The sequence below is a fragment of the Chionomys nivalis genome, chromosome X, assembly GCF_950005125.1.
Source record: "Chionomys nivalis chromosome X, mChiNiv1.1, whole genome shotgun sequence".
NCBI classification, from domain to species: Eukaryota; Metazoa; Chordata; class Mammalia; order Rodentia; family Cricetidae; genus Chionomys; species Chionomys nivalis.
In genome coordinates this window covers 21,644,454-21,668,773 of record NC_080112.1, presented here as the reverse complement: position 1 = coordinate 21,668,773, position 24,320 = coordinate 21,644,454, and the positions used below count along the sequence as shown (strand labels likewise).

General features: G+C 42.8%; 1 protein-coding gene across 1 annotated transcript; it reads left to right on the top strand.

Annotated features, from left to right (window-relative positions):
- The first annotated feature begins 249 nt into the window (after positions 1-249).
- Positions 250-23,943, top strand: Alas2 (5'-aminolevulinate synthase 2). Its single transcript, XM_057759638.1, has 11 exons — positions 250-303; positions 5,101-5,296; positions 6,501-6,623; positions 7,540-7,650; positions 10,799-11,021; positions 11,730-11,914; positions 14,189-14,368; positions 18,100-18,264; positions 19,245-19,513; positions 20,721-20,883; positions 23,661-23,943. The coding sequence occupies exons 2-11, from the start codon at positions 5,116-5,118 to the stop codon at positions 23,822-23,824; spliced, it is 1,764 nt and encodes a 587-aa protein (XP_057615621.1). The 5' UTR covers positions 250-303; positions 5,101-5,115; the 3' UTR covers positions 23,825-23,943.
- The last annotated feature ends 377 nt before the right edge of the window (positions 23,944-24,320 follow it).

Genomic DNA, 24,320 nt, shown 5'->3' with positions numbered 1-24,320 from the left:
GGGCGAGGTATTCAGGTTGATTCTGCTGAAGGCTCTATATGGATGGTCTGATATCAAAATAAAATAACTAAATTTGACCACCCCAGAGGGCGAAGAAGAAAACAGAAAGGGAAAAGACAGAACAGGGGGAGTGCGTAGGTGAAAGGAAGCTACTCTGTTTTTTATCTTTAGCAGAGGCCAAGGAAACCTTAGGGCCAAGGCAGAAGGCGGGGTGGGCGGGGCTGAGCCAGAGACAGGGGTAAACTCTGCCTTCTGGCCCACAGCACTCACCGTCTTTGGTTCGTCCTCAGTGCAGGGCAACAGGTAAGAGCTGCTTCCAGCCTTCTTTCTGGGCTCCCACCCACACCACTGCATGTTGACTTTGGCTGACTAGACCTAACTCTGGAATTTTACAGAAACTGTCGCTTCTGTTTTGGGCTTTCCTTTCTCTGCCCTCTCTCTCCTTTATTAGTTTTCAGTATCACTCATCTCACTCACCGGACATTCATGCTCTCTCTTCTCCCTCAATGTACTTTTGTCTGTACCCCCTCCCCTCCCCCTCCCTGCCTCCTTCCTCAACTCTGTATCTTAAGTCTCCTTCTGTTTCTCTTGTCTCTTCTTCTCTGTTTCTCTAGAAGGCATCTTAACATTTCTTCCAAATTCCCCCCCCCCCCCATTTGACCCTTTTCTGTCCACTTGGCCTAGAGCAGAGTGCAAGAGCCTTGGGGGGGGGGTCAGACCTAGGGAAGGAGAACTGGAGGGTTTGGTGGAGGGTGGTTAAGAATGCTAAGGCAAGATGGGAGGGATCAAGAGGCTGAATAATTAGCAGAAATAAAGGGAAGAAGGTGGAAAAGAAACGCTGTCACTGTGCAGAAAGGAAAGAGACTTGTGTTGTCTCATCTTAATTCACTCTGAGACCCCAGGCAGGCCATGTATCCTGTGGCAAGAGCACCTGTCCACAGTTTCCACAAATCTTAGTTTTGGCTTGGGGATCTAAATTCTTCTGTTTCTGTTCTCTTCTGATTTCCAGCGGTAGGAAACGGAACTAGGAGAGGCGGTAAGGCCTGATGCTTCCAGCTCCTGGAAGAAATAACAGGCTCTCCTCCAGACTTAAATGATTCTTAAAAGCAGGCCACAAGTAATGGGAGCCAGGGGAAAGAAACTCTGCAAGGGTGGCTTCTAACTTCTCCATGGGGATGAAGTCGTGGCTGGCCTCTCTGGCCTATGGGAATGCAAATGGACGTAAAATTGTAGAATTGTAGAGATGCAGGACAAACCTTTAAGGAATGATGCCACCTGGCCTGAAAATTCACCACAATTTCTTTCATTTTGTTTTAGACAATCTCTTCTACACAGTGGGGTGTGAAAATCATTAAATGGTGGGATGAATTAATAAATGTTCAATAGTACCTCAAATCCTACTTTAGAACATTGGAGGAAAGCATTTGCCATAAAAGATAAATGCATAGTAAAGGGACTTGTATTAGTGTAGCAGAGTGGCTTGGTGTCTAGAGTCAAGCCCATCAAGCTCCCAGCTAAGAAAATATGTAATGTTTGGATCATGGATCTACAGTGCCTAAGCTAGGGGTCTCTTGAGCCAGACTGGCTGAGTTGAAACCCTGCTTTTTTTCACTTACCAGGTCTTTGACCTGGGTGAGTCATTCGATCTTTGGGGGGCCTCAGGTTCACAACATTGTCCTGAGAAATGAATAAGTCACTGTATTTGGAGCATTTACAAGAGTCAAAGCTCAGTTAATGTTTGAATATCGGAACCAGAAGGGAAATTATGAAATTTCCTATCTAACCCAATGTCTGTAGGGAAATGAAGGTTCAGAAGATATATGAAGGGTGGCAAAGGCCAGAGGAAACCCAAGTTCACACACAGTAAATTGTAGTAAGAGAAAAAAATCTCATCTCCAGTTTTTCATACTTGGCTTGACATAGTCAGGGTGCGACTCCTTGGCTCCAGAGTTTAGGTCTGTTACTGAGAAAAGATCTGCTACTGAGTCTTGACTGGCTTGGAAATATACATCTCAAGCTGCCATGGGCTTCAGGATTCTGCTGTCCCAGCTTCCTGCATGTCAAAATGCCCAGCCAAGAGTCTATGTTCTTAATACCCTCAACTGCTTGAAATGCTGCCTGTATTCAACTTCAGCCATTCCCTTCTCCCATTAAGTAGTGCTCGGAAGTGGACAAAGAGCCCAAAATAACAAAGTTGTGGGTCATAATGATGCCCAGGAAGATCACGAAAGACAAGAGAAGGGGTAACTGAATCTCAATAGTAACTCAAGAATTCAATCCATGTCAAGAAGTACTCTGTATTTTCCCCAGGATCCTCACTAGAATAGCTCCATAGAGATAATGAGTATATTTGACCTTTTCAGTTTCTGTACATGGGAAACAGGTCTTAATCCCCCATCATTTCAGGGCAGGCCTATATTTTGCCTCCAGTCTCAAGGGCCTTCCTTCTTACTACATACTTCAATGTTGTTGCTGTTGTTGTCAGTGTTGATGTCAGAGAAGTTCATAGGAACTTGCAAGGACCTGGGCTATCCATCTTGACTCACTACAGATTGGCAGAGGCAGCCTTGGCCAGATGCTCAGACGTGATTCCAAGAAGGGGTTCTTCTTCTCTCCCACACCCTGGGCTCATCTTAGGGAGTGGTCAGACTCCTGAGGCGATAAACTCTGGGGGCTTTATCTTTGGTCTGCAGGCTCAGCCTTGAGTGCTTTAACCTTCATGGGCAGGCAGTCAGAAGGGAGACTCTTATTTCTAGATATGAGGTAGGCACTGGATCCAATCAATGGAATGATGTAGACATAATTACCTCACAGTTGACGACTCATCAAAGCCAAAACCAGAAAGGAGAAGTGCCTTGCCCAAAAACATTGAACAAAGAAGCTAGGAAGACAGAATTTAAATAAGAAAATCAAACTTTTTATGCTGAAGGGTTCACATGGTTTTTGTTGTTTCTGTTTTTTCATTTAATCCTTCCCATCAGCTGTGTGCTTCTTGCTGCTAGAGGGCCCATATGCCCAGGCCCACAAACTAACTCAGGCTGCTGGGACAGCCTGGGACAGAGAGGGAGGATGTTCTAAGATGGAATAAGATGACTGGATTGCTTTGTAAAGTAAGAGGTGTGTGATTGCGCTGGAACATTAGGGAGATGAAAGAGGTTACCAACAGGATAGGCCCAGGAATTCCTCCTACTCCTTTGTCCCTCCCATAATAAGGCTTTATACACTGAGGGTGCTTGTAGACTGTGCTCAGTAGCTTTCTTGGCAGAGCTGGGGCCTCAGTCGTCCCACTTTCTCTCACATCTCCCCTTCTGTATTATTCTTTATCTTGTCCACCCTTTGATTCTGGCTCTACAATTGGCCCTTTTCTTCCAATCTGTTTCTCACTCTTGTTCTCTCTGTCTTTCATTCTCTCAATCTTACCTCTTTATATGTTTCCTCCTCCCCTATGCTCACCTGTTTCCTTTTTAAATACAGATTTACTATTTTAAATTATGTGTATGTGTGTGGTTCTGAGGAGAGGTGTGTATATGTGAGTACCAGGCCTATGGACGCCAGAGACATCAGATCTCCTGGAGCTGGAGTGACAGGCAACTGTGAGTCATACTACATGAGCACTAGGGATCTAACTTGGAACCAGTGAGCCATCTCTTCTACCCCTATCACTCTCTCTTGATCTTTTGATTTATTTTTAAATCCACTTATCTTTTTCAAGCAGTTTCTCTTCCACCATCCCCATAGGGTCATGGTCCCCTAAGTCTTTATTGTCTAACCCTCCCCTTTCATCTTGGCGTCCCACTCTGCCATTGATGGATTCTTTGCTGTACTGCTTAATTTTCAGTCTTTATATATTACTGTAGGCTACACAATTTCCCTTATGTATCTCTGTTTGTCCCTACTGGTATATTCCCTGTTTCTCTTTCTCTTGTCTTTTTATCTCTCCCTATCTTCTGTATTTTTCATTATCCTCTTGCCTTGTCTTTCAGTATCAGTCTTCCTCTCCACGGCTGTTTTATCTCTACCTACCTTGTTCCCTTCTTTCCAGCTTTGAAGTCTTTCTCAGTTTCTGATCTTCCTCCTCCACCATCACACTTTTGTTTTCTTTCTTCTTTTTATCTCTATCTTTCTGAGGTTGTCTTGATTCGTCCCCTTCTTCCCTTCTCTCTCTATTTAAGATCATAGTTATTAACTTACTCCAAATTTCAGCCAATACTCACCAACAGTTACATGTCATTTGTTCTGTCTTTTCTATTGATTCCTCCTATCTTTCTCTACCTTGGCCTCTGTCTTCTTCTCTGATCCACACAGATTATGTCTTTCAGCCTTCTTAGGTCTTATTTTCACCACCTCCTTTATCTATGTCTAACCAAAAGTCAGGAGAAAATTCAAACATATCAAAATACCAACCTGGTGGTACACAACCTATAGGGCGCATGCCTGTCCTTTCCTGTTTCCTGGATCTCCTAAAGTTGACATCTGGCTTCAATATCTTTCTCTGTCACTGGTAGAGCATTCTCAGGACAAAGCAGAACACTCCCCAGAAGCTCTGGTGAACAGTGTCTGTTTGCAGTAACAGGCCAAATTTTCATTTGGTGGAGGATAATAGTCTTTGTTTTGCTTTTTTTGTTTTTAAGATAGGGTTTCTCTGTGTAGCCTGGGTTGTACTAGAACTCACTTTGTAGCAGGCTGGCCTCAGTCTCACAGAGATCTACCTGCCTCTGCCTCCCAAGTGCTGGGATTAAAGGTGTGCACCATGATGCCCTGATGAGGATAATAGCCTTAGAAAGACAGTGACCTCAAGTGTTGATCAAAGGTTGACTGTCAGATGTTATTCACAATCACTAAGCAGCTGGTGTCAGAGTAAGTCAGAGTCCAGGTTTTCTGATCTCTATTTAGAAATCTCTCCCTTGTCCCTTTATCTACTGGTGCCTCTCATTTCTCCCTCATATTTAATATCACGATTCTTTTCTGAGAAGGATAATAGAGGACCTCTGAGGAAGGCAGTAAACATTGAATGGGAAACTAAAGGCAAAGAATTAAACACAGGCACGACTTAACTGGTTTTGGCCTCATGATGAAATCTCTCTTTCACAATTTCTACAGGACTCTGGGCTCAAGATGGTGGCAGCCGCTGTGTTGCTACAGTCCTGTCCAGTGCTCTCTCGGGGCCCCCGAGGCCTCCTAGGTAAAGTGGCTAAGACTTACCAGTTCCTATTTGGTACTGGACGCTGCCCCATCCTGGCCACCCATGGACCAAGTTGTTCTCAAATCCACCGTAAGGCAACCAAAGCTGGAGGAGGTAAGGAGAGGTTCTTGGCAGAAGGGAATGTCTGGGTCATAAAGACAAGGTTCCAGGTCTGATATCATGACTTAATAGCTTGGAGAGTTCAAGACAAAAGGAATTGACCTAAAACAATAGACTCTGGCTGTGTCTTCTGCCAGGGTCTTTCTAGAGCAGGGGTTCTCAAATTTCCTCATTCTGTGACCCTTTTTTATAGTTCCTCATGCTGTGGTAACCCCCCAATCATAAAATTATTTTTATTGCTACTTTGTAACTATAATTTTGTTGCTGTTATAAACTGTTTTTATTAATAAATTTATTTGTTATTTATTTATTTTACATCCAGGCCACAGTTTCCCTTCCTTCTTCTCCTCCCAGTCACTCCCACCACACAACCCTCTGTCTTCATCCCCCAAGCCACTCTTCCTCTGTTTCTGTTCAGGAAAGGGCAGGCCTTCCATGACTATCAACAAAAACATGGCATATCACGTTGCAGTAAGACTAAGAACCTCCCTATGTATTAAGGTTGGGCAAGGTTACCCAGTATGGGGAGAAGTGTCCCCCAAACCAGTAAAAGAGTCAGAGACAGATCCTGTTCCCACTGTTAGGAGTTCCACAAGAGGACCAATGAATTGTAATATAAATATCCAATATACAGGATACGTGCTATGCCATTCCTGTAAAGATCGTTCATTACCCAAAGGGGTTCTGATCTACAGGCTGAGAACCGCTGCTGTTGAGTCTTATTTTCATGTTCTTTGCATACAAACTACACTTCACCCATGCTAAAAAGATTAAAATTGCTCAAATTGATTTTCTTGTCCTATGATTCCTTGCCTTTGCTTGTGACACATGACCTTCCCTATACTATTACCTCCTCTCCTCCTTCTCATTCAACACTGAATTTGGGCATTATTGCTCCTGCAAAGCCTGCCTAGACCACTAGCCTAGCCAATACCAACTCTTAGTCCCATCCCTTAGATCTTCTAGATTTCATTTGTCCTGTCCTTTCTCCCATCCCACCGTTCCCAAAGTATTGTCAGAGTGTGCTACTTCTCCCTGCTTAGAAACTCTGCCAGCAATAAGACCAGATTCATTTAACTTCTCGTCTGTATCATAGCCTGAGCTAGAGTTCTGGGATACAGTAAGTCTCAGTAATCATTGCTGAGTAGAATGTATGGCTAAGGAATGAACCTCCAATTACTCTCTTACCTTTGCGTAGACTCTCCATCTTGGGCCAAGAGCCATTGTCCTTTCATGATGTCAGAACTCCAAGATGGGAAGAGCAAGATTGTGCAGAAGGCAGCCCCAGAAGTCCAAGAGGATGTCAAGACTTTCAAGACAGGTTGGAGTCAACCTCCACCCTATCCAACCTCTATTCCTAATGACTGATCCCACTTTATCATACTCTTGGGCTAAGCAAATCCAAGGGAAGACTGTATACATTCCATGATGGACAGTCTGAGTCTTTTGCAGGGAGTCATATGAGGCAGTTGATTAGACCATGCACTGAAGTGCATTTCCTCAACACATACACAGGTACAAACTCCCGTAACTTTTAGCTATCAGTCTAAAATGGGCCCTCCTCTCTCCCAGGCAGCTAAATGGATTTCAAAGAACTGGGATCCCAAGTTTAGCAAGACCATATTATGAGAGTCTGGGTTTGTATGAAGGAAAAGGGGTAGAGAATAGATACATCCTTTAGTTTTCACATGACATAGTGTGAATTAATTAGCCTTTATTCCCGGAAAAGTATTTAGAATTATCAATTTTATTAAAACAAATTCAAATAAAGTTTTTGTTTTCAACAAATTATTCTTTTATAAGGGTAGAGAGTTCAAGGACAACCTAGACAGAGCACTCAAGACAATTCACACCTGGCCATCCTATTGGCATCTTTCACAGGTCACTTTGAGTTATTACTAAGAACAAAATAGTTAGAGACTGAAATTTAATGATGTTCAAAAAAGAAGACTAAAACACACCCATCTCTCAAGTGCAGGGCCTAGGGTGCATTTCCTGGTTACCTTATGCAAGGGCAACTCTCAGTGGGAAGTGAATCCCCTTAAGGAAGGCTTCCAGACATTCTTGGAGCTGCTACTTGGGAAAATGAGTGGAAGCTTACTTTGCAGAAGCATTCCCCAGGAGGCGTCTCTACTTTCTAAACTTGAATTGCTATGCATTACACTGAACCTAAAGAGGACAACAGATACTATCTCTTTTCCTCTCTTCATGCCAATGAATTCCGTATTCCCTCGTAGACCTGCTGAGCTCCTCGGATTCAAGCATCCCAAGTCAACCATTCCCTAGTTTCCAGGACCCAGAGCAGATTGAAGGGGCGATTACACACCTGATTCACAACAATATGACTGGTGAGTTTGTCAAGATGGGAAGAAGGGGCGTGGGAAGAGCGAAGTAGGTACTGAAAGGGTGCATGACACAGGATAAAAAAGAAAATGGAATTATTTTTTTAAACCAAAAAGATTTTAAAATTATGCATTAGTGCTGGTCTTGCTGGATCTGTGGCTTTTGTAACTAAGTCACGTCATTCAAACACTTACCTCAATAATTTATAAGGAAAAATAAATTACACTTATAGCAATGTAGTATTCCTAGCTTTTTATGAGGTCTCATTAAAAATTAAGCTTACCTCCATTATTTTTCCATATTTCCCTCAAAGTTTCTTACCCTGCACAGATTCCCTGCCTCTTATATCCATTTTTCACAGTGGAATTGATTCATTTTTCTAGTATATGAATAAGGAATTAGTTCTAAGAGATACAGAGAAATAAAGAGTAAATTACCATCCACCATTAACTTTTTGTTGTGTTTTCGCCCAGACACACCTTCCTATGGCTACACATACACAAGATAGACAGAGACAGAGACAGAGAGAATTTCCCATCCAGTCTCTTAATCATACTCATGGTTTTTCAGAACTATGACCCTATTACCTCCAGAGTTTACTGTGCTGCTTTGTTCACTTAAGAATACGACCTCATATCAATTATTACTTACTTCATGGCCATCAACACAGAGCTGCATAAGGATCATTAATGGCTGAATTGTGTTCCATAGTGTGGACACGACATTATTCATTTAAATAAGAACCTGTAATTAAGGTTGTTGCTAATGCTTTTGTATTCCTCCACTTAAGACTGCATGCTAGTTTTACAGCCATATGAATATACCCAAAGAAAATTCATGGTTTTAACTTTTTCATTACTTGAACCAATGTGTACACTTACTTGCTGGGCATTTAATTGCTATATGACCTTGGTCAAGTTAGCTGATCTTTTTATGCCTTAGTTCTTTCAAACAAAAATACAGATACTAATAGAACTTTCCATATAGTGTTGATGTGAGAAATCAATGAGTTAGCATCTTTACAGTTCCTGGAAGTAGGTTCTACATGTATTAGGCATCCATTAATGCTGGCTATGATAATATAATAAAACACTAGCTATTTTTAATTACAACCACTATTATTAGTAGACCTCTGAGTTCAGTATTATTACCACATACCAAATATTAGTGTTGTCATTGGATTCTCACAACTAAGCAAGGAAAGAATTCTAAGCTCCATTCTACATATGAGGACATAAAAACAAAAAAAGATGATTTTTTACAAAGATTTTTTAAAGTTGAGTTGTTTTGGCTGGCATACCAAGCAATGAGTTTCACGTGGCATTATCATATACATGTTATTGTATTTTATTCTCATGTGTTCCTCCCTCACCTGATCCCCCTTCTTCACTAGTCAGCCCTTTCTTTTTGCTTTCCTGTTACATGTACTCTATTGCCTTCTCTACTTCCCACTTCCCTGAAGATCTTTTCCACCACCTACGGTTCCCTTTCTAATTTTTGACCTACAAATACACATGTACAAACGTATACACTATATACACAATTTTAAATTCAGGTCCCACATATATATGAAAGCACATATGGAACATTTGCCATTCTGTCTGGCTTTTATTAACATAATGATTTTCAGCTATATCCATTTTCCAACATGACTCCATTTTTTACAGCTGCACAAAATTACATTGTTTTATATGTATCACATCTTCATTATCCAGTCATTTGTTGATGGCTGGCTCTGTTTGCTAGCAACTGTGCATAGTGTAGTTATAAACATGGGAGTACAAGTATCTTTATAGTATGCTGACTTAGAGTCATTTGGGTATATGCTTAGGAGTAATACGTCATACAGTAGTCCTATTTTTAATTGATTCTTTTGAAGTTTTATTTTTATCATTTTAAAATCATGCATGCATGCATTTGCTTCTGCATGCACATGTGTGATAATGCCCTTGGAAGCCAGATATGCCAGATCCCCTGGAGCTGAAGTTAAAGGAAGTTGTGAGCCACTTGATGTGGTTGCTGAATGCTTGACGCAGCATGAGTGGCTGAATCATCACTCTAATCCCTGTTATTTTTCCAAGGAACTTCCATACTGATTTCCATAGTTGCTGAACCAGCTTAGGTTCCGACCCTTGGTGTATAAGAGCTCCTCTTTGCTCGCCTACTTGCCAAAATTTGTTATCATTTGTTTTCCTGACAATAGCCATTATGACTGAAGTGAGATGGAATTGAAACTCAGCTTAAATCTGCATTTCCCTGGTGGCTAAGGATGTGAAGTATTTAGTGTCCATTTGAATTTTTCATCCAGTTCATTTTTCATTCAGTTCATCAGCCCATTTACCAATTGGAAGATTCGAGGGAGTTCTCTGGTGTTTAATTTTTGCAGTAAAGAGGATTCTTTGCTGGCTCAGAGTCACATAGCTATCAGGTGAGAAGAGACATGAGTAGAAACCGGACCTAGCAATATTCCTTTCTCTGAGACTGAAGCAGTAACTCCTGTAAGGCCTCTTCCACACTAACTCTGGAAAGAAAGGTGAGGCCATGCTGAATGGGAAGCCTGACTAAATCTGTGAGTTAGCAAAGGGATGGCTGAGTGAAATAGAGGGTTAATGTGAGCCAGGGCTGGGGAGGTAGCTCCATGGGTAAAATGCTTGCTGTGCAAGCACAACAACCTGAGTTTGAGTACCCAGAGCCCACGGGCAAGCAAATGCAGATAATCTCAGCATGCCCCTACTGAGAGGTAGAAGGCAGAGATAGGAAAATCCTCAGAAATGGAAGGGTCAGCTAGTCTGCTGCATGCCACAGTGAACAAGAGACCCTCTCTCAAACAAAGGAGGAAGAGAGACTGATGCCTGCGGCTGTTCTCTGAATTCCACAATGCACCCTGACATAAACACACCTGACCATGTGCACATACACAGGCATTAATATCATATTAAGCAACAGGCATTAATATCATATTAAACAACAGGCATTAATATCATATTAAACAACAGAAGAAAAAAAGAGTTAAAGAACCAGTAAGACATCTGTTGAAAAAATAAATGAATACATGGGAAGAGAATTAGAAAGCTCAAAATCAAGAGTAAAATAAAGACTAGTCAGGAAGAGAGTTGAGTTGAATTATTCCTTTCTCTATTTCTACTCCTGCAGGAAGCCAGGTCTTTGGTTATGACCAATTTTTCAGAGACAAGATCATGGAGAAGAAACAGGACCACACCTATCGTGTGTTTAAGACTGTGAATCGCTGGGCTGATGCCTACCCCTTTGCCCAACACTTCTCTGAGGCATCTATGGCCTCACAGGATGTTTCTGTCTGGTGTAGTAACGACTATTTGGGCATCAGCAGGCACCCTCGTGTCTTGCAGGCCATACAGTGAGTAGCAGAGTGTGCACTATGAGCTGTGGGGGCACATCTAAAGATCTGGAGCCATGTGAGCAGTGGACACCTTGGTTCTAGCAGCATCTCTTTTGTACAAGGTCTTCCCAGTACATCTATCTATGCCTCAGATACAAACTCAGTCAGTCAACACACACTCGCTAAACTACTGTTTGTCTGGTGTGCAGGATGATAATGGAAACTAAGAAAGGCTCCCTGAGTCTATGATCTAGAATGGGGTGGGGGGGGAGAGAGGGGGGGAGAACTTCCTTTAGCTTTTCCAAACCACTCAAGCTGTATCTAGTTCTACCTCCATCTCTACCTTTCCCGTTCTTTCCCCCACTTCAGCAGTTCTCAACCTGCGGGTCGTGACTCGTTTTTGGCCTGAACAACCCTTCCACAGGGTTTGCCTATGACCATCCTACATGCCAGATATTTACATTGCAATTTATAACAGTAGCAAAATTACAGTTATGATGTAGCAACAAAAATAATTTTATGTTTGGGGATCACCACAACATGAGGAACTGTATTAAAGGGTCTCGGCATTAGGAAGGTTGAGACCCACTGGTTTATTTCCTCACAAAGGACACCATTTACACAGGACTACTTAAGTTAACACTGACCACATTAAAGAAGGGTTTCGTATTTGCTCAGTGCCTAACAAGGTTTGTTTTTGTTTATCTTCTGTTTCCTTGGGGTCAGGGAGACCCTGAAAAATCATGGAGCTGGAGCTGGTGGTACTCGCAATATCTCAGGTACCAGCAAGTTCCATGTAGAACTTGAACAGGAGTTGGCTGAGCTGCACCGGAAGGACTCAGCCCTGCTCTTCTCCTCCTGTTTTGTGGCCAATGATTCTACTCTCTTTACACTGGCCAAGCTTCTGCCAGGTGAGTGCAGGCCTGAGATTTGTTCGAGGCTGGTGTCCAGCACTAGAGCATCTGGTCTCACTTGCTGCCCCCTCTATTTCGGGCTCACTTGCTTCTTCTGCTCTTCACTCTCACCTGCCACACATACTTAGGAGTGGATGATTACATTCCTCTGCTTTCACTCCTACCACACCTAGATTGAGGGCCAGCGTCATGGGATGCGCCTGACATCACAGACAGTAACACCATAAATTTACCATCTCTAATACACATAGTCTCTTGTCTCCACAGAGCTTTTAAAATGTTTCTGCAAAACCTGTACCTCCACCCTTCACTCTTAATATATAACCCAGGTCTTACAAAAATAATGCAGAAACCACCAGATAGGTTTTCTTACTTATTGACATACAACTATAAACCTATCTGTTCACCAACATTTCTTCATTGTTTCCCTTTATTGTGAAGTATATTTCTTCCCTTTTGCCTAAAGGCATTCCTTCAAGTATGTGCTAGAAGCCATCTTCTCCCTTTCCACGCTCTAGTCCACGCTTTCCCTCACATGCCTTCTATCAGTCTGAATCTCAGATGGACACGATGTTCCACATCCATGCCAATCCTGGGCTCATATGAGTCCTTAGAGAGGCCCCACTAAAATGTCACATTCCTTAACCTCTCCTCAGAGCTTTTCAAGTGTCTGTGACAATTGTGCCGGATCCCCTTCTCTTCTCTCCCTTCAGCAGACATCTTTACCTCCTGCTACACTGAAAGTAGAAAACACCAGACAGCATCAGCACCTGCCAACTTACATGCACCTCCACTTTTCCTCTCATTCATGCCCCTTTTTCTTGTTGACTAGTCTTTTCCACTGGTGCGCTGGCCATTGCCCACTATTTATCCAGTAACTTCTCCCTCCACCCCACTGCACATGCACATGCGTGTGTCCCCTTTCCCAAGCCGCCTCCATCCATCTGTCCCTCGATCCCTCCACATCTTCAGCCTCTCACTCTCTTTCAATATGCCTCAAGCTTTGCATCACTCTCTAGCTACCAGTCGGTCTCTCTCCTGCCCGTAAGACGCACAATGCATGAGAAGTGTTTGGACTTGCTGTATGCTACTTCACTGTACACTTCAGAAGTCACCACTACTTTGTGAACACTTCTTCTAAGGTCATCCCGAACCCCTAAATAAAGTCACCATCTTGGGGGGATCAATTCTTTACTCCTCCTCAAACAATATAATTCGGCACCTTTTCATTTCTCTACTACCACCATACTTGTCTAACCAACATTATTTTCTTGGTTTGTTCTTTCCCCTTCTACAGTCTATTCTTCCTACATTCAGAACAATGTTTCCTTATGTAAATCTATCTTTCTCCTTTCCCTGTTTAAAATTCTTTAATGGATCCCACTGGCCCCTAGGATCAAATGTAAACTCCACATCATAGCTTCTAACTAAACCAAATCCTAAGATGTCATCTTTTGACATTCCTCTCATACTCTCCCACTTGATAAATTTCAAGTTATAAATTAGTCATTTGTTTATGCATTCACTCATTAAAAATATTTCCATTGCTTTATATGTATCTTATACTGGGAACAAGGAATATAAGGATAAAAAGATTTGGACTTTGCTCTCAAGAAACTTCCAGCTAAGCAGGTCAAGCCCTGGAAGAAACCATGATTTATTTTTCTCAAATAGAAGTTATCCCTTATTTTATTAAAGACCAGAGTTCTTTGATGTCTGTGAAAATTGAGGGTTCTATGGAACAGACAGATCCCTTTCCCACATTTCACCCCTCCCTAGCCTCCCAGTATAGCCCAGTAAGAATCTCTGCATTCATGTCGTAGAAAAAACCCTTTTGTGGTGCTTAGCGTGTGCCCTGTACAGTAAAGTGATCACTGTTTGCTCTTTTTGCTGTGAACTGTTCATGTTCATACGATTCCCACAGTGAAACCTGATACGCATCTGTCCCTGTAATTATGAACAGATGGAGCTACCTGGAAAAGGGGAAGTCTCAACTAGATCAGGGAGAGTCTAGTAGCAAGGTCTGAGACTACAAGCATCCTCTGTTAATCTCTGTTTCCAAGCTTTGATTTTCCAAGTGTCAAGAAGAATGAACTAAACTCTGTCATTATGAAACTCAAAGTTACTGGGAAGCTGAATTTTCTTTCCCCTCAAGACAGTCAGAGGCCACGGCTAGGCGTCCATGTCTTTCTTCTCCTGCCAGGCCATACCTGGAGTGTAGAAGTGGGGGAATGAGACAGAAGCTTAACAATTACACATCTGCTTCCTCAGGGTGTGAGATCTACTCAGATGCAGGCAATCATGCTTCCATGATCCAAGGTATTCGCAACAGTGGTGTAGCCAAGTTTGTCTTCAGGCACAATGACCCAGACCACCTGAAGAAACTTCTTGAGAAGTCCAATCCCAAGACACCCAAAATCGTGGCCTTTGAGACTGTCCATTCCATGGATGGTATGTATGTATGTGTATGGGTGCATGTTTACTAGTACTAATATCTCACAAAGACATGATGATAATAACAACTAACATTTATATGATGTTTAGTATGCTATTCAGTTATTCATAGTTTACATGTATTAATTCACTAAATCCTCATGATGATTTTATGAAGTAGGTTCTATTATTATCATTACTATTACATGAGGAAACTGAGACATGAACAAGAGGAGTCACAGGTCATACAGGTAGGAAATGCAAAAGGAGAGGGAGCTATTACATTCTTTTTTATTAATTAAATGTATTTATTTATTTTATATCCCAACTGCAGCTTTCTCCCTTCCACTCTTCCTATTCCCTCCTCTTATCCTCTCTGCACCCCCCAATCCACTCCTCTGTTTCTGTTCAGAAAGCGGCAGGCCTCCCATGGAAAGAAACAAAGCATGTCATATCAAGTTGCTGTAGAACTAAACACCCCACCACCACCTTGTATTAAGGCTGGGCAAGGCAACCCAGTATGAGAAGCAGGTTCCCAAAAGCCAGCCAAAGCATTAGAGACTGCCCGTGCTCCCACTGTTAGGAGTCCCACAAGAGGACCAAAATATACAGCTGTCACACATATACAGAGTTCCTAGCTCAGTCCCATGCAGGCTCCCTGGTTGTTGGTTCAGTCTCTGTGAGTTCCTATGAGCTATATTACTTTTCTTGTGGGAAGAAGAAGAGTACAAGCTATTACATTCTAATATACAAAGAAACAAAGTCCACACAGAACATCAAAGTTTGTCTTAGTGCTCCATCAATTTGACGGTAAATGATTACTTTCTTACTAGGCTACATAACTCTTATTTCCCTGCACGACAATCTTCCCATAAGGAATGATATGCAAGTCAGTCATGGCAGTGTCTGTCCTCTGCAGTGGCAAATTTTATAAACTCTTGCTGAGGATTCCATGGTCCTCTAGGAAACACTGGAGTCAAAATAGGTTTTCAAGTCAGACAGATTTGGATTAAAATTCAATCTTTGACACATATTATCTGCATGAACTTGGGGAATTCTGAAACTCTCTGAGCCCCAATATTCTCCGGGGTAAAATGTCTGGTTGTAGAATTACAGGGAATGGCAGTCATTCCATTTACTACACTTTAACAGAAATAAATGACTTTATTCTCTTCCTTCCTTCCTTCCTTCCTTCCTTCCTTCCTTCCTTCCTTCCTTCCTTCCTTCCTTCCTTCCTTCTTTCCTTCCTTTTTATTTTTGAGACAAGGTTTCTCTGTAGCTTTGGAGCCTGTCCTGGAACTAGCTCTTGTAGTTCAGGCTGGCCTTGAACTCACAGAGATTTGCCTGCCACTGCCTCCCAAGTGCGAGATTAAAGGCGTGCACCACCATCACCCAGCTTCTCACTTCTTCTCTTACGGTAACTGAAATGAGAGCTGTCTATTGCTGGTTCTGTGCACCAGAAGTCATGTGTTTTAGGTATCTGTTTCCGGATTTATTTAAGGTAGAGGTCCTCATTTCATGTCAAGGTGCCACTTTTTCAAATAAAATGAGAGAATCCTCACTATTTCCTGATTTCTATAACCACAGCACTATAAACATCACTCACAAACAGTCCACGTTCGAATACTAGCATAACTATTAGCTTGAGCAAGTTTTAAAAATATGTATTTATTACTATTGTATATGAAGTTTACGTGGGTGCCCATGACACAGCACACATGTGGAGGTCAGAGGGCAGCTCTGTGAAGTTGGTTCACTCCTTCCATCTTGGTTCTGCAAATCTATCAGGTCACCAGGCTGTGCAGCAGGCATTGTCACTTGCTCAGCCATTTCATCAGCTCCTAGTGCAAGGTTTTTCTTTATTGAGCTATACATTTTTCTCTGCTCCCCTCCCCTTCTACCCTCTCCCATGGCCCCCAATTTACTCAGGAGATCTTGTCTTTTTCTACTTCCCATGTAGATTAGATCCATGTATGTCTCTTTTAGAGTCCTCATTGTTGTCTAGGTTCTCTGGGATTGTGTATTATAGGCTGGATTTCTTTGCTTTATGTCTAAAAGTCACTTATGAGTGAGTACATATAATATTTGTCTTTCTGGGTCTGGGTTACCTCACTCAATATGATGTTTTCTAGATCCATCCATTTGCCTGCAAATTAAGATGTCATTATTTTTTTCTGCTGTGTAGTACTCCACTGTGTAAATATACCACATTTTCCTTACCCATTCTTCAGTCAAGGGGCATTTTGGTTGTTTTCAGTTTCTGGCTATGACAAACAAAGCTGCTAAGAACATAGTTGAGCACATGTCCTTGTGGTATGATTGAGCATCCTTTGGATATATATACCCCAAAGTGGTGTTACTGGGTCTTGAGGTAGGTTGTTTCCTAATTTTCTGAGAAACCACCTTACTGATATCCAAAGGGGCTGTACCAGTTTGCACTCCCACAAGCAATGCAGAAGTGTTCCCTTTACCCCAATTCTTTCCAGCATAAGTTGTCATCAGGGTTTTTGATCTTGGCCATTCTTTTAGGTGTAAGACGGAATCTCGGATTTGTTTTGATTTGCATTTTTCTGATGGGCTGCAATCACACTACTTAATACTTACAAATGAACTGCTCCTTGTTTTTTGGTGGAACCTGCCTATCCTGTCAATTCTAGATGTGGGTTTCTGCTTCTGAAATGATACAAGAATCATCGAAGTGCCTTGTCTCAAGTTCCATCTCCTATTGTTGGTTGGCCCTTATGCTTTGGTACATTTTCCCCCCATTATACTTTTTAATCCTGGTCCAGGGCCCCTGCTTCCATCTGAAAAAGTTTCTTCTGTATTCCAACTTCCTTTACCTCAGCAATTTCCAGGAAGCAAAAGTATGGTCTTAGAATATTAAGAATGGCCACAAAGTCTCTTTAGATGACATCTAAAATAGCATGGAAACAGTAAATAGGTAGGGGGGAATGGAAGAGACTTGAGATAGCTTCTGATTTGGTACATTGTGACAGAACTGGAAGGAGAGGTTCCTCAGAGAAAAACTACACTCACAGAGACACAAGAAACTCAATGAAGCAGAAACCTAAAGACACTTGGAATGAAATACGAGGGTCCAGAGAAAACCTGAAGTAGAAAGGAACACACTGAGGAAAAGATGAGGAAGTAAGGAGATGAGAAAGTGAGGAGCAGAGGTAGGAGAGAAGAAAGGCAGAGACAGAAAAACAGAAACCAAAATGAACAGGAAAAAAAGAAGATAGTGACAGAAACCAACAAAGACAGAAACAAAGAGGGCCAGGGGAGAAAAATGCTGAAGGGTTATCAACTGTAGCTGACCAAGGGGGTGAGTGGCTCTGCGGTGAGGACTGCAGTCAATTAGAGCAGACATGGACTTTTGTCAAGTTAAACACAGGTAGAATACAGGCCACTGCCACCTCTATACAGCAATGGATAATCCCAGGAGGGGTGGGGGCAGCAGAGAGGTTAAAAATGATAGAAACAACATTGTTAAAATGAAGTAAAAATGATGACAGAATGGATAAATACATGGGGTGGGGCAGAACACAAACACGAAGGACTGGGGTATGGCTGGGGTTCAAGTGGTTGATACTTGGCATACTCCCAAATGAGGGCAGACACCGTCCTCCTCGGCTACAACACGTTTTTTTCTAAGTCAAAGTAAACTTAAATGAGAAGAAAATTCCATCTAGGAAATGGAGCTGAGGAAGGGTTATGATTTCCTACTCTTTTCCCTGGGCTTTTCTCAGGTGCAATCTGTCCTCTGGAAGAATTGTGTGATGTGGCCCACCAGTATGGGGCCCTGACCTTCGTGGATGAAGTCCATGCTGTAGGACTGTACGGAACCCGGGGTGCAGGGATTGGGGAGCGTGATGGAATTATGCACAAGCTTGACATCATCTCTGGAACTCTTGGTGAGTGTCTTAGGGTTACTATTGCTGCGATGAAATAGCAAGACCAAAAGCAACTTGGGAGAGAAAAGTACTTATTTGGCTTACAAATTCTGAATCACAGCCCATTGAGAGAAGTCAAGGCAGGAAGAGGGGAGTCAAGGCAGGAACTCAAACCAGGTGAAAACCTGGAGGCAAGAGCTCATGCAGGGGCTACGGAGGAGTGCTGCTTATTGGTTTGCTCCTCATGGCTTGCTCAGCCTATATTCGTATAGAACCCAGGCCCACCAGCCCAGGGATGGTTTCACCCACAATGGACAGGATCATCCATGAATCACTAATTAAGAAAAAGCCCTACAGACTTGCCTACAAGCCCAGTCTTACGGAGGCATTTTCCCAGTTGAGGGCCCTCTTCTCAGATGACTCTTGCTTGTGTCATGTTGACATAAAACTAGCCAGCAGGGAGCAAACACTTCGGGGCTCCCTTACATGTGACCCAGAGAAATGCCCCTCCAGATCCATTTCTCCTTCCTGTGTACAGCCACAGGAGTGGCTGGGAAAGAATTTATAACCTCAGGCTTTGCCCTACCAAGTCATCTCTTCCCCATCCCATTGCATAGTCACGGAGAAAGTCTAGAAAAGATTTTCTAAAAGGCTCCTGAGCTGGACCAGACAGCTGGATCCAACTAGAATAAGAAGAAAAGTCCTTCCCTCCCAACACCAGCCCCAAGTCTCATCTTAGTTATTTTTCAGGCTCTAACCAACTAAAGGTCCCCACCCTGTTCCTTCCTATCTAGTCACTGCATATGGCAGTATGTGGCAGTCCTATCTCAGAACCACAGAACTATCAACTCTGCCATGCACAGGAGAAATGTGCAGAGCACTGGGAAGGGAGTCTGGAGGCCCAGCTTCTGGTCTACCTGCCTGTGTTACCAGGGGCATTATTCTGCCCCTCTGTGGACTGCTCATCAGGTCTGTGCATAACTTCTGTTGCTCATTTGCAGGCAAGGCCTTTGGCTGCGTTGGTGGCTATATCGCCAGCACTCGGGACTTGGTGGACATGGTGCGCTCCTATGCTGCAGGCTTCATCTTCACCACTTCCCTGCCTCCCATGGTGCTCGCCGGGGCTCTAGAATCTGTGCGTCTACTCAAGGGAGAGGAGGGGCAAGCCCTGAGGCGGGCACACCAGCGCAACGTCAAGCATATGCGCCAGCTACTAATGGACAGGGGGTTTCCTGTTATCCCCTGTCCCAGTCACATCATCCCCATCAGGGTGAGAATTCCATCATTCCCCCTGCCTTCCCCACCTCCTGTTTCCTGAAGCCTTCCTATTTCCAGTAAACCACTTTGCCCCTTCAATCAACACTTTGCTTTCTTATGACCCCCCTGCCACACACACCAGAGACTTAAACCTTTGGTCTCTGTTTTGAAAAGTTAGCTATTATAGATTAACCTGTCTTTTTTCATCAATCATTGCCTTGCTATTACTAAACTGCTCTGATCCTCAAAATCATAAGCTTATAATTTAGTGTTTTTCAAATTGTTTATTAAAAACTATTAGTGGGTCATGGAATCAGTTTAGTGGGTTATACTTACACTCAAGATAGGGAAACACAGACTAGAAAATGTTGAAGCAAAGGCTACCAATTTGTTCCGGTTTGAGGTAAAAAACCAAAACCCAAAAACCAGCCACAGAACTAGCTGGTACTTTGTATTGCCAGCTGTGTTTAAATGTTTCTTACTTCTAAAATCAACCACTGTTCCTTTCTTAAATGACATCTATTTATGTAAGTCAGTTAAATCAGGGTCTAAGAAGGACACTTCTTGTGACAATTTTGGGGATGAGAAGCAGAGAACAGCAACCTCTCAGTATCCATGAAGGACCTCCCACAGCCCGTATCAAAATCCAGAAATACTCTCATCAGTTTGTACAAAACAGTGTTACATTTCCATAGAATCTATTCAGTCTTCCACAATACATTTAATTGCTAGATCACCAGTAATACCAAATTCAAACAAAAACTACTTAGCCATTAAACTGTATTATTTGGGAAACATCAACAAGGAGAGAAAGACATTCTTTTTTCAAATCTGAGGCTGGGTAAATACTTGAACGAAGAACACAGATATACAGAGGGCCAACTGGAGTCACTCCCTTTAACTGCAATTTTTAAATTAACCTAGTAACAGCAGCTCAGAGGTACCCTGGCTTTCTGACTCCAATTTCACCAATGTGCTTGTTGTACAAATAGTATCAACACAAGACACCAGCTCCATCCCTCCTTCAAATTGCATTGCTGGCTCTGGGCTCCCCTTGATAGATTCCAGAGGCATCACTGCCTCAGCCCTTTATGAAAAACAATCTGACCCCAAATTCAGTGGTTGTTCCTTGATCTGGGTCCCTCCCCCTCCTTCACAGAGCTAGTGTGCCATGGTGGCTCAGGGTGAGAGGTACTGAAAGGCCATTATTTTGAGCCTAGGTGGGCGATGCAGCACTCAACAGCAAGATCTGTGACCTCCTGCTCTCCAAGCACAGCATCTATGTGCAGGCCATCAACTACCCAACTGTGCCGCGGGGCGAGGAGCTGCTGCGCTTGGCACCCTCCCCCCACCACAGCCCGCAGATGATGGAAAACTTTGTGGGTAAGTTCTCAGCATGGGTGTCTATACTTTCCTATCCCTTAAGTCTCAGGATTCAAAGAAGCTTGAGAGGCTAGATTCCACTTGATTTGGAAAACGTTTCTAGAAGCATTCATTGTGTACCAGGCTCTGCACCAAGGTCACAAATGAAAGGGAAACAGCAAACAATAGTGGATACAAACAATGCTATCAGGTGAGATCAAAGATTAAGAAAGACAGTACCTGGAGAAGTTGTGGGAGCACAGAGGAGGGTACTAAACTAACCTTCAGGATTCAAGATAGCCTTCCTAGGGGGAGGGACTTCCAAGCTGAACCTTACTAGGTGAGTGGGTTTGGACCAAGAGAAGAGGGTTGATAAGAGGTATTCCCAGAGGAGGAAAGAACACAAAGAAAGGCAAGGAGGAAGTGGCAGAGGCACTACATGTGAAGAGCAGTAACAGCTGAGCTTGCCTGCACAAACCCCAGCACTTTGGAGTTAGAAGCAGAGTGATCAGGGGTTCAAGGCCACAGCTAGTTTAAGGCCAGCCAGCGTGCGGACTAGGGAGGCCAAGTCTCAAAAGCAACCACTAAGAACAGGAACTGCGGGAATGAAGGAGAGCAGGATAGTGGTGGGTCAATCTAGAGCTACAAAGACAACATAAACAAGATCTAGGTTTAGAGACTGGTAGCGTCGAGCTGAGTAGTTTGAGTTTTACCCTGAAATATCACAATTTGGTGTATTCACCCAATATTTATTGTATTTCTTTTGGGTGTATTTTTGAGATTGTAATTTAATCACAACGTTTCTCCCTTCTATTTTCTCCCTGCACACCCTCCCAAGTTCCCCTCCTCAGTCCCCTTCAAAAATACATATATATTCCTAAATATAGCCTGTTGGTTCCATATACTGTGACTTGTATGTATGTTGGTAGGGTCTATTTTTTGACCTAAGACCTGGCACATAGCAGTTGCTCATTCTAAGTCTCCTTGATGAAATATCCATAGACAATCAATGGCAGAGGAGATAGACACAGCTATTCTAATATGATGAGCTGAGTGGCTATGGAGTGCAAGCAAAAACTAGAAAGGATTTACAGGTGAGCAAGCCTTTGTGGTTCACCTTGAACTACAGGTGAATATAACACCAAGACTCTAGAATAAAAGAATTAAGTAGATAGGAAAGCCGAGGGCATGTTATCGACAAGTCATTCTGTCTAGAGCAGAGGCAGCATTTTTTAAAGAAGATAATTAAGTGTTGATAATCCATTTGTTCATCTAAAAAATCAAATAAAGCTGCCTAATATCCATTACTAACCATGTGCCAAGCGTTGTTTTAAATGTATTAACCCACTTAAGACATAAGATAGAGATGCTTTTATAATTTTCATTGTGTATTAAGTACAAACTGAAGTATAAAAAGTTACAGGTCCACGGTCACATAGGCACTAGGTCATAGCTACTGGGCTTCTATGGCTCAGTCTCTTCTCTAGCTCTGGGATTAGTCCTGGAGCTCTCAGTGCTTAGGGCTCCACGTGCTCCCTTTTGCAGATGTAGCTACTCAATCCCATAGTCAACTCATCCTGAATCCTGCACATCTTCTCTTTAACTTCTTTCAAACCTAGTTTCTCTCCTCTGGTGTTGTTTCTTGAAAATATATCAACATATTTCCCCCCTCTTTTCCTTGCTTCTCTTTGGGATTTTTCTAAAACCCAACAATACCACTCCATTGCCAGGTGTTCTGTTTTCTAAGCCCCTGGATCAGTGACTCTAAGGTAAGGTGCCCAAGATGATCCATAGGCTGAGAAAATATCTTAACATGCAAGACGACCACAACAAATATACATAATATACAAATAAGTAAAGGTTGGGGGTACCTGCTAAACCATTTATACCAATAAGGATGTTTAGCCCCAAATTTGTAGAAACCCCTGGATTACAGAACAAAGTTGAAGCTCCTTAGTATGGCATTCATGGCTTCTACATGGTACTATTTGTGATTATCTGGGTAAATAACTAACAGACATCCCAGAGAACAGGCTAAGGTCAATACCCAAAGACAGAAATAGCCCTCTTCTATTTGGGGAACAAGATGGGTGTAGACGGATGGTATAAAGTGGCACAAAAAGTGAGCAGAACGGGCTTGTGAAGGACAGAGATATGAACAGTTCAGTTGGGCCCATGTTGTTAGATGTTAGATAGCTACTAGGTAGCCAAATAGAGATGCAGAAATGCTACTGGATATACAAGTCTGGGAACCGATGCAGAATTCTAGGAAAGCTGGAACCATCAGCACAGATGGTGTTTAAGAACAGAAGACCAGACCGTACCACAAGGGATGGGCAAAAAAAGGCGGGGGGGGGGGGGGTTAAAATGGACACCAGGGCTACAACTTAAGTACTTCCTACAGTTGGGTCACATTTCCTCCTCAGGGTCCCTATGCAGCTCAGGAATGCACCCCCCCCACCTTACCTCACAAAACTGATACCACAGTAGGATTACTATTAGTGTCCCTTTGGTCAGGTTAGGATGTTCTAAGCAGAGAGCCACTGCTAGGCTTACATGTAGGGAGTAGTAAAGGTTAGTACAGCATGGTTTTAAATCCTGTCACAGGCATATTTCTCAGCATCAACAGACAAATGATAGTATTAATGGGTCACACTGAAGCAAACACATAAATCCACTTCTGGACCTAAGTTCCCTCAAAGATTGAAGGAGTCAAGATCTTGGTGCATTCAGAGCAACAAGGGTTTTAGTAGAGCAAGTCTAACTAATTCTTTCCCTCTTCTTCTATCTCCTTTCAGAGAAGTTGCTGCTAGTCTGGACTGAGGTGGGGCTGCCCCTCCAGGATGTGTCTGCAGCTGCATGCAATTTCTGTCATCGTCCTGTACACTTTGAGCTTATGAGTGAGTGGGAGAGATCCTACTTCGGGAACATGGGGCCCCAATATGTTACCACCTATGCCTAAGAAGCCAGCTGCCTTGAATGCCCATGCCACCTGCACTCCATTTGGGGCTGGGCTTCTTCCTGCTCTCTGCTTTGTTGTGTGTTTCTAGCTGATTTGATTCTGAAAATAAAGAGCAACCTGAAGCATCCATAGCCCTTTGGTCAACAAAGAACAGGCAACAGTACTATACTGACTCACTCAGACAAGCCCTAGCCCCACAAGGAAAGCACAGATTACTTGTTGATTGGACCAGGAAAAGCCACATTTAGGAAGAGGAAAGAAATGCCCCTAAACTGTACTGAAAGCTGTACAAAAAGCCAAACCCCTTAGCAGACTTGAAGTGGCTTTCTCAATGGTTTCAACAAAAATTCAGGACTCCCCTCTTCACTAGTTCACCTGGAAAGCTGAGTCCCAGGTAGCCTCTGATGTCAGAAGCAGAGTGGGTCTCAACTAAAGACTGGTTGTTCTTTGGGAATAATGGCTTTCCCAAACCAAGAAATCTTTCAGAACAAGGAAC